Genomic DNA, 13,796 nt, shown 5'->3' with positions numbered 1-13,796 from the left:
TAGTGCAAATCAAGTCTGACATTTTAAAGTGGAAATTACAAACTTTAGAAGCCTTTTTATACCTTGAATAAATACAAGTTTGCATTTCCTGCTGTGCAGGAAAATTCTCTGAGATAACAGACTGATCAAATTAAAACAGAACATCTAGTTTCTTTCACTTTTTATAGGCCATGTTTTTGCTATTGAATCATGGATTAAACACTATAAAGTATGTATTTTGTGGCATCATTCATCAAGTCTTGCTGACCCTATACTTATATGTTATAATCTACACTCACACAAACTATATTCCATCCCTCGGTGCAGATTTGTTAGACCCTATATTGAATTTAATGTGTCAAATGTCACTGAAGTTCATGAGTTCAGTCAAATTGAAGTCAAATGCCATGTACTTTTTTTTTATTTTCTGTAATTAAGAATGATATTTGGTCTTCATAATGGTATCTGCTCATGTTATTTATTGTCAGCGCTCTGTCTAAAAAGTCCTTATGTGATGGAGAACGCATAAGTGAAATTTGTAGGCCTTTACTTTTCATGCAGGCTACGTCATCAATGTATGTGTGGATGGTCGCAAGTCTGGTTTTGAGCGCGCCATTAATATTGTGCGCGCTACCGGGAGCAAGAAATCGACAGAGGAACAGCGCGCCCCCGAGAAAAGAGTCGTTTTAGTTACTGTATGCTTTACCCAAATGGAACACAAATCTGAGTTATTATGATGCACCTTTGCCCATGACCAACCACGGCATTCTGAATATTGAATCATAAGCCTACAAAGCATTGGGAATATACACATTTTTCTCGTTTTGTAAGAAGCGTTCTATAGGGGTTCCGGTGACGGATTGTTTTTTCTGTCAGGAAATTGGTTGCATTAAAAATACATTTTACTTTATGTCGGTGAGCATCAGGACCTGAATTTATGGAATATCTTTCGCTTAGGTCTTCTGAACAGTTGGTGCATGGTTATCACTTCTATTCTACAAAGAAAGCACCGTTCTTTCCACTTTTGTTGAGTTCTTCCACTACATATCGGGCACCGCGGAGATGGTAAAAGTTCAGTTATGCGCACATTATATTTTCTCGATAAAACCATTCGATCATAACTTGTTATCGATGCAAATGTATTAATTGTGTGTGGTCAACTATGTGTTGCATCTGTCTCCTATAATCTTACATAATTATTCCGAAAATAATAGCCTGCTTTCGTAGTTGAATCTTCATCTCCCATTTCCACCATGTTGTGTGTTGAATTACTTTTTTTTCACCTGACTTCTTTGTTGTAAAAAGTTTGGTGCCTGTTTGCAGTTTATGGATTTATAATAATTATTCTGTATAGAGATGGAACAATACAGTTAGGAGAGAAAAAGGGCATAGAACAAAAAGGAAAAAGCTGCCAATTTAGCAGGAAAAGAGGCCATCAAAATCACGGAAATCGCTTCGTCCTTTTCCTTTGGTGTACTGTTACTGTTGCAAATGGATTTCATAAAGGCAACACGGTTATTGTTACATCTTTTGTGTTAGTTCACCCGTTCCATGCTGACAAAATGTCACTGGGAAATATTGATGATTGAATAGAGAAAATTATGATGGCCTATGTTCGTTTTTTTTATTCTAGTGTGTAAGTTGGGCTTCTTGTTCCACAATGAAATGCCATCGGACGTTTTTATTTTTTGATAAATTTTGGAAATATGGGCAAGTTGTCGAAAGTTTTTGTGGTGACGGAAGGTTGACACTTTATTTTTTGGTCACTTTCTGAGCGCAGTCTAATGTAACGGATTTTGGACTATTATTTCTGTTAAATTCATTTGGCATTAGATCAATCAAAATGTATACGCATGTACAGTGACGATCTCGATGTGACGACATTGTGTTTTCTAGGCCTACTGCTCATTAAAATTTATATTTACTGGCTAGTGCGTAACAAACTTTCGTGGACCAGCGCGCGCACTAGTGCCCCCGCACCTGGGGGCAACCCCACCATGGCGCCCTCATCCCTCTGTATCGCGGTGTGGTTGTGCGAGTGAATCAACAACTAAGACTGGGGATCAAAGATGAGGATGATGCTCTGGAGATAACGGTTCAAACTGACGCTGCAGCATCTCTCCTGAGCACCCAGTTAGAAGTTGAACCAGAACCCCCGCAAGAGGGAACGGCTCTCATCTTCCAGACAGAGGTTAATCATCAGCGCAACAACACAGGTGAGAGCTCATGCATATTCAACACATCACATCACAGAACAATTTCAAAAGGAATCCAACCTATAGAAACACTCACACCCTTATATGCTGAATATGGCTAAAGGACTCCACTCAATAAGCTCTACTCAAAGTGTTATAATTTATTTTTCATCAAATTAATGAATAGTTAACATTTACATTTAAGTCATTTAGCAGACGCTCTTATCCAGAGAGACTTACAAATTGGTGCATTCACCTTATGACATCCAGTAGAACAGTCACTTTACAATAGAGCATCTAAATCTTAAAGGGGGGGGGTGAGAAGGATTACTTTATCCTATCCTAGGTATTCCTTAAAGAGGTGGGGTTTCAGGTGTCTCCGGAAGGTGGTGATTGACTCCGCTGTCCTGGCGTCGTGAGGGAGTTTGTTCCACCATTGGGGGGCCAGAGCAGCGAACAGTTTTGACTGGGCTGAGCGGGAACTGTACTTCCTCAGTGGTAGGGAGGCGAGCAGGCCAGAGGTGGATGAACGCAGTGCCCTTGTTTGGGTGTCCTTAAGCCACTTAAGGCCTAGTTGTACAGCACCTGTAATTCTCATATAGCCTAGGATTGCTCTCCTTCCTTCATGACATTCATTACTTGATCAATTGGACAGCCCCCAGTTCTGGTCCCCCAAGTTAAAGTGAATTACTCCCTAAAAAGCAATGATGAAAACCAGCCCACAAGAACTGGAGTTTAGCATGATACAGATGTAGGATCTTAATTTGAGCCAGTTTGCTACAGCAGGAAAATTACCCTGCAGCAACAGAAAACATGAATTATTATGTGGATTATAATTAAAGCTGTAGTTATAGATATGCCATTCTTATTGAAAGCAAGTCTAAGAAGCGGTAGATCTGTTCCATGTGCACTTTCTATGCTTCCCATTCTTAATTTGATCACTCTTCTGTTGCTGAGAATTTTCCTGCACAGCAGGGAATGCAAACTTGCAGTGTTTGGATCTGTGTTTTTGTTTTGTTGTACAAAAAACTTGGCAGACATTACTCTGAGTTGCACCACTAGGCCGCACTACCAACTTTTATGGCAAGTTTTTACTCATGCCTTGCAGTGCAGCTGTGAACATAGCAGGTCACACCAAGCCAGAGTACTTGAGCATGTTAAGCAAGGAGAGACGTGAGGCCAGGGACTGATCAGGGTTTTTTGGATGTAAGGCACTGAGACAGCGCAAGGGCCATGGTTGGGAAAAACAGCTTTAGACTAAACACCTAAAAGCTGGCCGAGAGAAGGGGAGGGAGGAAAACCCATGTAAATCCGGTGAGTCCTGGAAATGCCATGCAAGTAAAATAAAGGGGGCACAGCTGACTGGGCTGGCAGTGTGCGGCCTCTCTCCTCGCTGAATTCCCCACATTCCTCTGTGAAGGTAATTAAAATCAGGAGAGCAGGGGAGCAGAACGACGGACCTGAGAGGACAGTCAATGTATAACAGAGATAGATAAGATGTTTGGTTGGTGTGTCCTGAAGCTATCTGTGACCCTGGGATTTCTCTCCATGTTTTTATAGGAGGAGGGAGGGCCAATGGTAGCAGGCCTTTAGTTTGTGGGTACAAAGGGTAGGCACATTTAGTGTGTCTCTTGGGTGAGGAGAATGTGAGTTTGGCGAGAGGGCCAGACGGACATACCTGGCATTCCAGTGGGTGATTATTACCCAGAATTCCAAAAGGCCACTGACGTGCTTCAGTTGCTGCTGCTGTTGCCCATTTATACTTCCACCCCTCTTCATCATACCACTCTACCTCATCAGCCACTCACCTCCCATCTTCATCCTCCTCTCTTTCCTGTTGTTTATGAGGCAGGGGCAGGGTTGACATTTGGCACATGTGCAGTAGTGCATTCTTTACAAGAATGCTCAATGAGCAGCACACCTGTTTCATTCCATTTCAACGTCAGTCCTCTAAGATTCTAATAATAATACATTTCATTTGGTTAATATATTTCACTCACCTTAGAGGTCCAATGTGTTTCTCTGAATTTATATGAACTTAGAGTTGAGTTACAGTGTGCTAACCCCCCTGGGCAAAGTGGCCAGGCATGCTCAGGTCATTGGGAGGTGACTGGTGATATCCGCTGTGTTGACACTAGTGCCTTCTGGATTGGGTTCCTCTCCCGACCGGCTCTATTTGGATCAATAATAGAACGATATTGATCAGAGAAGATTGAGGGGCTGACCTTGTAAAAAAAAAGGAACAGCAGTGCTTTGGGCAACACTTTACCTTACATAGGCAGTATTCTCTGATGATGAATCCAGTACGTGTAATAAAACGAAGTAACCAAACTATAAAGTAATAACTAGCATAGCTAAATGTTATTGTGTACCCCTACTGAGCACTATATTGGTCCTCAATATGTTTTTGTACTTACTAAGTTGATACAGTGTAATAAGACCAATAGTATTGTGCTGATTGTTACTGTAGTGTTACTGTAGTGTAAGGCCCATATATGTGTCTGGTCCACTAGGTAAAGAGAATACTAAAATACTCTTTCACTTACCAAAGAAAGCACACATTTTCCAAGCACACAAATCTCTGCTGAATTATAGTCTTATAGTTGTGTCAGTGTTTTTCGAATTCCAGGGTTTCTTTGTCATAGATATGGCAACCTACTCCGCTAAAGGACATACGAGAGTGTCTAATGCTGTTGTCTTCTTGGATACACTATACTTAATACTCTACCTTGTCGGGGGGTAATAGTAAATCAGGGAAAAATGTATACCTGGCACAACTCTGTCATTTTTTTTAAGAGAATATTGCCCTCTTAACATTAACAGTGGAGTTATGACGTGGTTGAGTGACTGTTTTATGGCTCATACAGTCTGAGAAGTTTAAAGCTGTCAGAATATTCACAGTAAAACTTTTTCATGTGCTTCGTGCCAAATCTGTCAGTGCCAGTGGAGCTCAAGTTTCAGAGCTTTTACAACTCTCACTTTTTCTCATGTGCAAAGTTTCTCTCTTTCACACACACACACACACACACACACACACACACACACACACACACACACACACACACACACACACACACACACACACACACACACACACACACACACACACACACACACACACACACACACACACACACACACACACACACACACACACACAGCTCCAGTGCTTTTTAAATTGCAGTTTCCTGATTTGGCCAGGCCTCGTCCCAGAAAAGTAATTTTAGCTTATGTTCCATGCTTTCCTTGAGAAATGGATGGTACTTCAGAAATGACATTTTCTTATATTCATTCTCCATGCACCCTATCTTTAAATACAATCCATTTAGTATGTTTATATCAAAGATAAACAGAATGTTTTTTAAGGACTGATGATGTCGTACACTTCACACTAAAATATAATCTATTGCCAGTGCTACAAAATACGTTGAACATAAAGATGATGAATATGATGATGACTTGTGAATTTGATGACAACTGCAGCTTAGGTTCTGAAATATATTCCCCATGTTAACATATTGGTGCATTCCCTGCAGGATGTTGATGGGTGGCACTGCAGAGTGAGGAGTCTGAAGATCTGAAGATCTCTGAAGGTGGTTGGTTTAGACAGTGCTCACACACACATCGCCAAAATGAGTGAGTTCCTTTTGTTGATTATGATGATGTTGGAACACAATATTACACATCAATGTACACTCAAAAGAAAACACACACACACACACACACACACACACACACACACACACACACACACACACACACACACACACACACACACACACACACACACACACACACACACACACACACACACACACACACACACACACACACACACACACACACACACACACACACACACACACACACACACACACACACACACACACACACACACACAGACCTACACACACTATTCCCCAGCCCCGGGCCTGTGTGAGTTGAGCTGAGCTGATTTTCCAGATACTGGCCGGGCCAGCAGGTGAAAGATTGATTTTCAGTGTTATGGAGATGGGGCTCTGGTTCTCTCTCCTGCCCTACTGCTGTGTGATGTCTGTCCAAACTACACTAGGGGAATATTTCCCTTCGTGAGCTAACACAGCCAATGCAGAGATCACTCAGAGATCAAACATGGGAATAGAAATATCAAAACACTGCAGTCTGTCCTCTCACTGGCTCCATTACCCTGTCGCTAGCTGAACACTCTCAATGTGGGATTATATAAAAACACACATTTTCTGTGTACACAACTAGAAGTGAGATTTATATGGCTATACGTGCACGCGCACACACACACCATTACACTTCAATTTGATCTCATGGTAAATTTGTGTTTCCACCAAACGTTCTCCCCTATAGATGAGCGTCAGGCTCTCCACTCCATAATGAAGGACCTAGTGGCCCTCCAGATGACGAGGCGCCAGCCTGGGCCCCCTTATGACACGGGGAAACCCAAGACTCTGCCCAAGCCTGCCCCTGCCCCTGCTAAGAGACAGGTAAACCATCTACCACCCCACTCAGTAAACAACACACACTCTCCTCAGACAGGCATGTCATCATCATCTCCACATGACATATTGTTTCCCTTCATGACCCCATCATGACCCTGTAACTTCCCATGAACCCTCTTGACGGGGCTTCTTCTTTACTCCCTCAGGACGATGTCAGAATAAAGTTTGAGTTCAGTGGAGAGAGGAGGTGAGTGGGTTTTCTTGTTTTTGGATGTGTCTTTGTGTATGTGTGTGTCTTTGTGTGTGTGCTTGTTTTATCACGTCTTTGTCTATGAGAAGAGCATGGTCAGCTCAGCTCAAATGCACTCCAGATCTCCAGTCAGAATGGTATGTGAAGCGGAGAATGGAAAGGGAAAGGACTGTGGTTTATCTGTGGCAGCCAGCAGAAACCACAGCTATGTTAGGTGTGCTTAGAGGAATCTGCACACACTGGAAACGGAATATGTTTGTAAAAGTGTGTGTGCACGCTTGTGTTGCAGATCTAAAGAGGATATAGTTTCTAGACCGAAACACTTTTTATCCTTCTGTCTGTTTGTCTGTCCATCTTACCCACTGTTTGTCTGTCCATCTTACCCACTGTTTGTCTGTCCATCTTACCCACTGTTTGTCTGTCCATCTTACCCACTGTTTGTCTGTCCATCTTACCCACTGTTTGTCTGTCCATCTTACCCACTGTTTGTCTGTCCATCTTACCCACTGTTTGTCTGTCCATCTTACCCACTGTTTGTCTGTCCATCTTACCCACTGTTTGTCTGTCCATCTTACCCACTGTTTGTCTGTCCATCTTACCCACTGTTTGTCTGTCCATCTTACCCACTGTTTGTCTGTCCATCTTACCCACTGTTTGTCTGTCCATCTTACCCACTGTTTGTCTGTCCATCTTACCCACTGTTTGTCTGTCCATCTTACCCACTGTTTGTCTGTCCATCTTACCCACTGTTTGTCTGTCCATCTTACCCACTGTTTGTCTGTCCATCTTACCCACTGTTTGTCTGTCCATCTTACCCACTGTTTGTCTGTCCATCTTACCCACTGTTTGTCTGTCCATCTTACCCACTGTTTGTCTGTCCATCTTACCCACTGTTTGTCTGTCCATCTTACCCACTGTTTGTCTGTCCATCTTACCCACTGTTTGTCTGTCCATCTTACCCACTGTTTGTCTGTCCATCTTACCCACTGTTTGTCTGTCCATCTTACCCACTGTTTGTCTGTCCATCTTACCCACTGTTTGTCTGTCCATCTTACCCACTGTTTGTCTGTCCATCTTACCCACTGTTTGTCTACGTCTTTTTATTTGTGTAGGATACTGATGTTCGGGAGGCCTGTGCAGTTTGAAGAAATCCAACAGAAGGTCAAGACTGTCTTTGGCCAACAGCTAGACTTGCACTATATGAACAATGAGGTACAGCTAACCCCACATCTCTTTCTCTGCATTTCTCACCTACAAACACTCTCTCAGACAAACACCAACACAATGCATACACACACAAACACTGACCCTCACAGCAACCCACTTGATGTAGGTAACTTTTACGGCCAGTTTCCTGGACATTTAGTCCTAAGTAATAAGATGCATGTTTAATGGAGATCCTCCCTTAGTGTCTCTGTGTTTTGGTTGAGTCATGTCTGTGTGCTGTGTGTCCAGCTGTCCATCCCTCTGCGTGGTCAGGACGACCTGGACAAGGCCATTGACCTGCTGGACCGCAGCTCCAAGATTAAGAGCATCAAGATCTTGCTGCTGACGCAGGAGCAGTGCAATGTACTACACGCACACACACACACACACACACACACACACACACACACACACACACACACACACACACACACACACACACACACACACACACACACACACACACACACACACACACACACACACATAAACGCACAGACATAAATAAATTAAAAATTAAAAAATAAACACACACATTAATCAATAAGATGTTATTAAAATCATATGTAATGGGGTAGTGTGTACAGTCTATATGTGGACACTGACCACACCCTTCTCATCCCACCCCTAGGCGTCCCCCTCTCCCTCTCCCTCTTCCCACCACACTGTGAGTAAGCAGGTGAGGATCAAAGCCTCCCAGTCCACGGGTGATGTCAGCACGGTGTACCAGCCCTCCGAGCCCAGGGGGCGCCACCTCTCCACCAGTGAGTATGAACAAGCAGATTCAACTCATAGCTGCTTCCTCTATTCTTCTGCCTTTGCTTTCAACAACCTCTTTTTCCATTTCTCTCGCTATAACTTTTTTTTACAATAGAAAGGGAAGGGTAGTGGTATCTCTCAATATGGAGAGACAGTAATGTTGTATATTGTCTGGTTTGGTGTTTGTCATGTCCTGCTCTCTTAACTCATTTATTTTGCTAGCTTTCCCTTTGTCTCTCTCTCTATCCCCCACTCTCTCTCTACCCCCCCACTCTCTCTCTAGCTGCTGTTATTTCTCTGGCTTCCCCTCTTAGCAGTAGGTCCTCTTCCTGTCAACCATCACTGGCTGCTCTACAATGGCCTGCTGGCCACAAGCCAATCAGATTTAGAGACACTATTAGCATGGCGGGTCAATGTCCTGGTTTTAGAAACACTGGCTGTTTTGGGAGAGGGTTAAAATTAGTGCTGCGTGAGGGAAACTGTACAAACCCTAAATTCACTGCAGATCCACCACCTGAGGCAGAGTTACATTTCAAACAATCACATTATTAATCATTTAGATATTTTTCCCCCTCATTTCATTAAGAGAGAGAGAGAGAGAGAGAGAGATCATATCTGTTATCAGTGTTTGGGACGTATCTTCTTTTCTCTCACATAATCCATTGTTTAACTTTTTTTTGTGTATCTATTTTTTTCATTTAGCAGATGCTCTTATCCAAAGCAATTAGGATTAAGTTCCTTGCTCAAGGGCACATTGACAGATTTTTCACCTAGTCTGCTCAGGGGTTCGAACCCACAACCTTTTGTTTACTGGCCCAAACACTTTTAACCACTAGGCTACCTGTCATTGATCTTGGTACACCAGAATCCCATTATCTCATGTATCTCATGTATTGATTTCCATTGGTTCAGAACAGTGTAATATGGCCAAGTCACAGTCCTATTTCTTATCCTCCTCCTCCTCCTCTCTCCCGTTCCAGGCTCTCAGAACACAGGCCGTAGCTCCCCCCCTCCAGGCTATGTCCCTGAGCGGCAGCAGAGGATCGCCCGCCAGGGCTCCTACACCAGCATCAACAGTGAGGGAGAGTTCATCCCAGAGAGTGACCAGTGTGTGAGTCGTTGCACTGTACACAAACAAGTGTACGAACACACACACACACACACACACACACACACACACACACACACACACACACACACACACACACACACACACACACACACACACACACACACACACACTGTAGGGCTAATACTGTGTCTCCTCTCCCTAGGTGCTGGACCCCTGGAGCAGTGCAGAGAACTCTGTCTCAGGAAGCTGCCAGTCGCTGGACAGTAGCTCAGACAGGTGAGTGCAGGACTCTATCCCACATTCTACCCCGGGGTGAAAGTAAGCCAGTACGCTCTAGCACGGCGTCCCGGCAAAATAAGTAGTGGGGGTACTCCGTACTGGTAAAACATGAGCCTATCACTATTAACACAAAATGGCAAGAAAACTATAGGCTATTATGGCATTATTTAACATGTCAGCTACATGAAACATGAGTGAATTGACTTTAAACCGGGTGGTATACGCCTCAAATTGTGTTGTGGTTCGAGGAGAACACTTACATGCCTTGGAGATGAGAGGCCGAGAACGAAACACGGTGGACAAGGTGGAGATGAGAGGCTGAGAACGAAACACGGTGGACAAGGTGGAGATGAGAGGCCGAGAACGAAACACGGTGGACAAGGTGGAGATGAGAGGCCGAGAACGAAACACGGTGGACAAGGTGGAGATGAGAGGCCAAGAACGAAACACGGTGGACAAGGTGGAGATGAGAGGCCAAGAACGAAACACGGTGGACAAGGTGGAGATGAGAGGCCAAGAACGAAACACGGTGGACAAGGTGGAGATGAGAGGCCGAGAACGAAACACGGTGGACAAGGTGGAGATGAGAGGCCAAGAACGAAACACGGTGGACAAGGTGAAGATGAGAGGCCAAGACCGAGGCGCGCGACCAACAGTGGGTGTATCAATTCAGGCTACAAGTTTAGGCCTAATGACAATGTCATTAGAATACATGTGGGTGTTTTGTAACAGATGTCTCTTTCCATTCATCAGTGCACTGTTGGGATTTGGATGCTGGAATTATTTTGTGAGTGGACGAACGTGTACTGTTAGTCTACAGGACTGCTTTTTTGAAGTGATTATTTGTTTGACAATCAGATGAAAACATGACTGGTTGTGTTTATACCACATTAAAAGGCATAGGCTAGGGGAAGCTTTCACTGAAGTAAATTGGATTAAATTGGCAAAATTATATAGCTCCTGTCTATACAGAAAGAAAGAAATTCATAAAAATAGGCTACTACACCAGAAAGCACGATTTGGCCACAGAGAATCATTAGCTTCTTTTTGTTTTGTATAGCCTTCAGTTGGAAGGGCCCGCAATTTGGGCAGCATGTGGCAAATGCCACATTTGAGTTGCAACTGTCAGTGAAAAGCAGAGAGACCCAGGCCGACGATCTAAAAAAATGTAATTGTTGAAAAAGAAATGACTATATCTGTGAAGAGATTGAGCAAACAGTAGGCTATCTTTTTTTAACTAGGCAGGTCAGTTAAGAACCAGTTCTTATTTACAAATACAGCCTAGGGATAGTGGGTTAACTGCCTTGTTCAGGGGCTGAACAACAGATTATTACTTTGTCAGCTCGGGGATTCGATCCACCAATCTTTCAGTTACTGGCCCAAAGCTGTAACCACTCGGCTACCTACCGCTCTTATTGGTACCAGTGGAGAACATCGTCCATATCCCTGGTCAGTCTGCATATTCACTTTATCATTGAGTCAGTGACACTTTTGTTTGTTTTTGGACAACAATTTCCTCCTCCAGGTTAGATGTACTATATTGTATTTTATGTTTCCCCTTTTCATAGTCCCATTATATGGATCAGACAATGTTGTTTTAATTGATCAGGTTGTCAGTTGCAGCAGAGTAGGCTACCCTGTAATTTTTGTTGTATAAAAATATTATTCTGCTAATGTCACCAGTCATAAAAAGTGTAGTAGAATTGCATGAAAGGCCAACATTTTCCTGTGCTTGGAAAGAAGGAGAAGTGTATCTGATATAGCCTAGTCTACTCTATCCATAACGCACTGCATTCAAGTATTTTTTATGAACATTTATTTTTATATTATTAGCTTAAATTATGAGTATCCAATCTAATCATCACATTAGGAATAGTAGGCTATCTTTAATAAGTCTGCAAATGTGAGGATGGATGGAATGCTTTATTATAAAGGTACATTTTTATGGTGTAAATTAGCTTCCCCAAACTTGAAACCCATGTGCTGCCTATGTTATTAAAGATGGTCCTCCCGAGTGGTGCAGTGGTCTAAGGCACTGTATCGCAGAGCTTGAGGTGTCACTACAGTCCCGGGTTCGATCCCAGACTGTGTCACAGCCTGCAGTGACTAGGAGACCCATGAGGTGGCGCACAAATGGCCCTTTGACGTCTGGGTTAGTGGAGGGTTTGGCCAGCTGGTATTTCCTTGTCCCATTGCATTCTAGTAACTCCTTGTGGCGGGTCGAGTGCCTTCAAGCTGACTTTGGGCCCCTGAAAGCTGACTTTGATCGCCAGCTGGACAGTGTTTCCTCTTCCTGGTTAAGTGAGCACTGTGTCAAGAAGCAGTGTGGTTAGGCAGGGTCTTGTTTCGACCTTTGCCTTTTCCGAGTTCGTAGGGGAGTTGCAGCGATGGGACAAGACTGTAACTACCAATTGGGGATAATTCTAAATAAAAAAACAGGTATAACATGTTAAAAGTGATATGTCAAATCTTTACTAGGCCCACAGAGATCATATTTGAAATTAATACGGATTCTATATGTAATTATATAATTACACCTATTAAAAAAAAGTCTATGCGCGATACCGGTAAGAAATCTACTTTTACCCCTGATTCTACCTCACACGTACACAATACTTGTACACAATACTTGACTTGGTTATAAAGACAGTGTATGTATTTTGAGGAAGTGACCATCAACTCTCACTCTCTCTTTATTTGTCCTTCCTCCCAGCCCCTCCCTGAGGAAGTCACGCATGCACCGAGCCAAGAGCTACCCTGATAACCGGCAGCAGGAGAACGTCTCTGGTGGGTGCCCAGGAGGAATCCTGATATCACTACATAAGATATAGATCCTCACTGTCACGGAAAACTGTAATTTATACAGTAATTTGAGGTATTATCAACAGTAAAAAACATTGGAAGTTTTACTGTAGCATACTGTAAATTATGGGGAAATTTCTGTATTTCGAATGGTACTGTAATTCCACCTCACGAATATAGTACCGTACTGTATCTTTAGAGCGCCAAAAACCTTATGACCACTAGTGGGTGCATGGTATTGTTGTCTCGGGCTTATTACTATATTTTGAGGCGTGCCTTGTAAGAGGCAATATTTGTTGCACCCGTGAGTGAGAATTCTGTACCAATTTTACTCTTATGTGGTTAAAGTGGCCCATCAATAAAAAATGTATTAGGGCAGATTGGAGTGGCAGCAAATGGTTGACATTTTGCCATGTCCTTTTGGTCTGTTTTGACCTGAAGTCGCGGCCAGTTTGGAAGCCTTCGTTAAAGGCCTCTAGAAGTGCAAGTGATATAAAGCACCAAATATGAATTAATGTGCTGTAATGTGTAAACACTTAGCAGCCAACCTGCTTGCACCAATCCCATGTAATTACAGTAAAATACAGTCATCCACATATTCATTAATTCATTCCGATTACGGGAGCATTTAGTTTTTTACAGTATAATACAGTCAGTTTTATGATATTTTACTTTGTGTCATTACACAGTACTTGCTTTGATACTGTATTCATATTACATCAGGTGTACGGTAATATGAAATACAGAATTTTACTTGCATCCAAGCTTCCTGTAAGCTACTGTCAAATTCATGGTAACCCATT

The 13,796-nt window shown here is 42.9% G+C and overlaps 1 protein-coding gene across 2 annotated transcripts in view; it reads left to right on the top strand.

Annotated features, from left to right (window-relative positions):
* Positions 1–617: 617 nt before the first annotated feature.
* Positions 618–13,796, top strand: part of map3k3 (mitogen-activated protein kinase kinase kinase 3) — a 19,293-nt gene continuing 6,114 nt past the window's right edge. The window contains exons 1-10 of one of the 2 annotated variants that reach the window (XM_052491547.1): positions 618–2,195; positions 5,711–5,810; positions 6,534–6,670; positions 6,832–6,872; positions 7,988–8,087; positions 8,331–8,444; positions 8,713–8,845; positions 9,821–9,951; positions 10,115–10,188; positions 12,905–12,978. In XM_052491547.1, the coding sequence (XP_052347507.1) occupies positions 5,807–5,810; positions 6,534–6,670; positions 6,832–6,872; positions 7,988–8,087; positions 8,331–8,444; positions 8,713–8,845; positions 9,821–9,951; positions 10,115–10,188; positions 12,905–12,978 (808 nt within the window). In that variant the 5' untranslated portion in view covers positions 618–2,195; positions 5,711–5,806. Of the gene's footprint in view, positions 2,196–5,710; positions 5,811–5,935; positions 6,671–6,831; positions 6,873–7,987; positions 8,088–8,330; positions 8,445–8,712; positions 8,846–9,820; positions 9,952–10,114; positions 10,189–12,904; positions 12,979–13,796 lie in introns of those variants that run through there. The other variant, XM_052491546.1, reaches the window with a different exon arrangement.

This window comes from Oncorhynchus keta, chromosome 32 (genome assembly GCF_023373465.1).
Source record: "Oncorhynchus keta strain PuntledgeMale-10-30-2019 chromosome 32, Oket_V2, whole genome shotgun sequence".
Taxonomy (NCBI): domain Eukaryota; kingdom Metazoa; phylum Chordata; class Actinopteri; order Salmoniformes; family Salmonidae; genus Oncorhynchus; species Oncorhynchus keta.
Note: the sequence above shows the minus strand (reverse complement) of the source record. Positions and strands in the feature narration are given on the sequence as shown.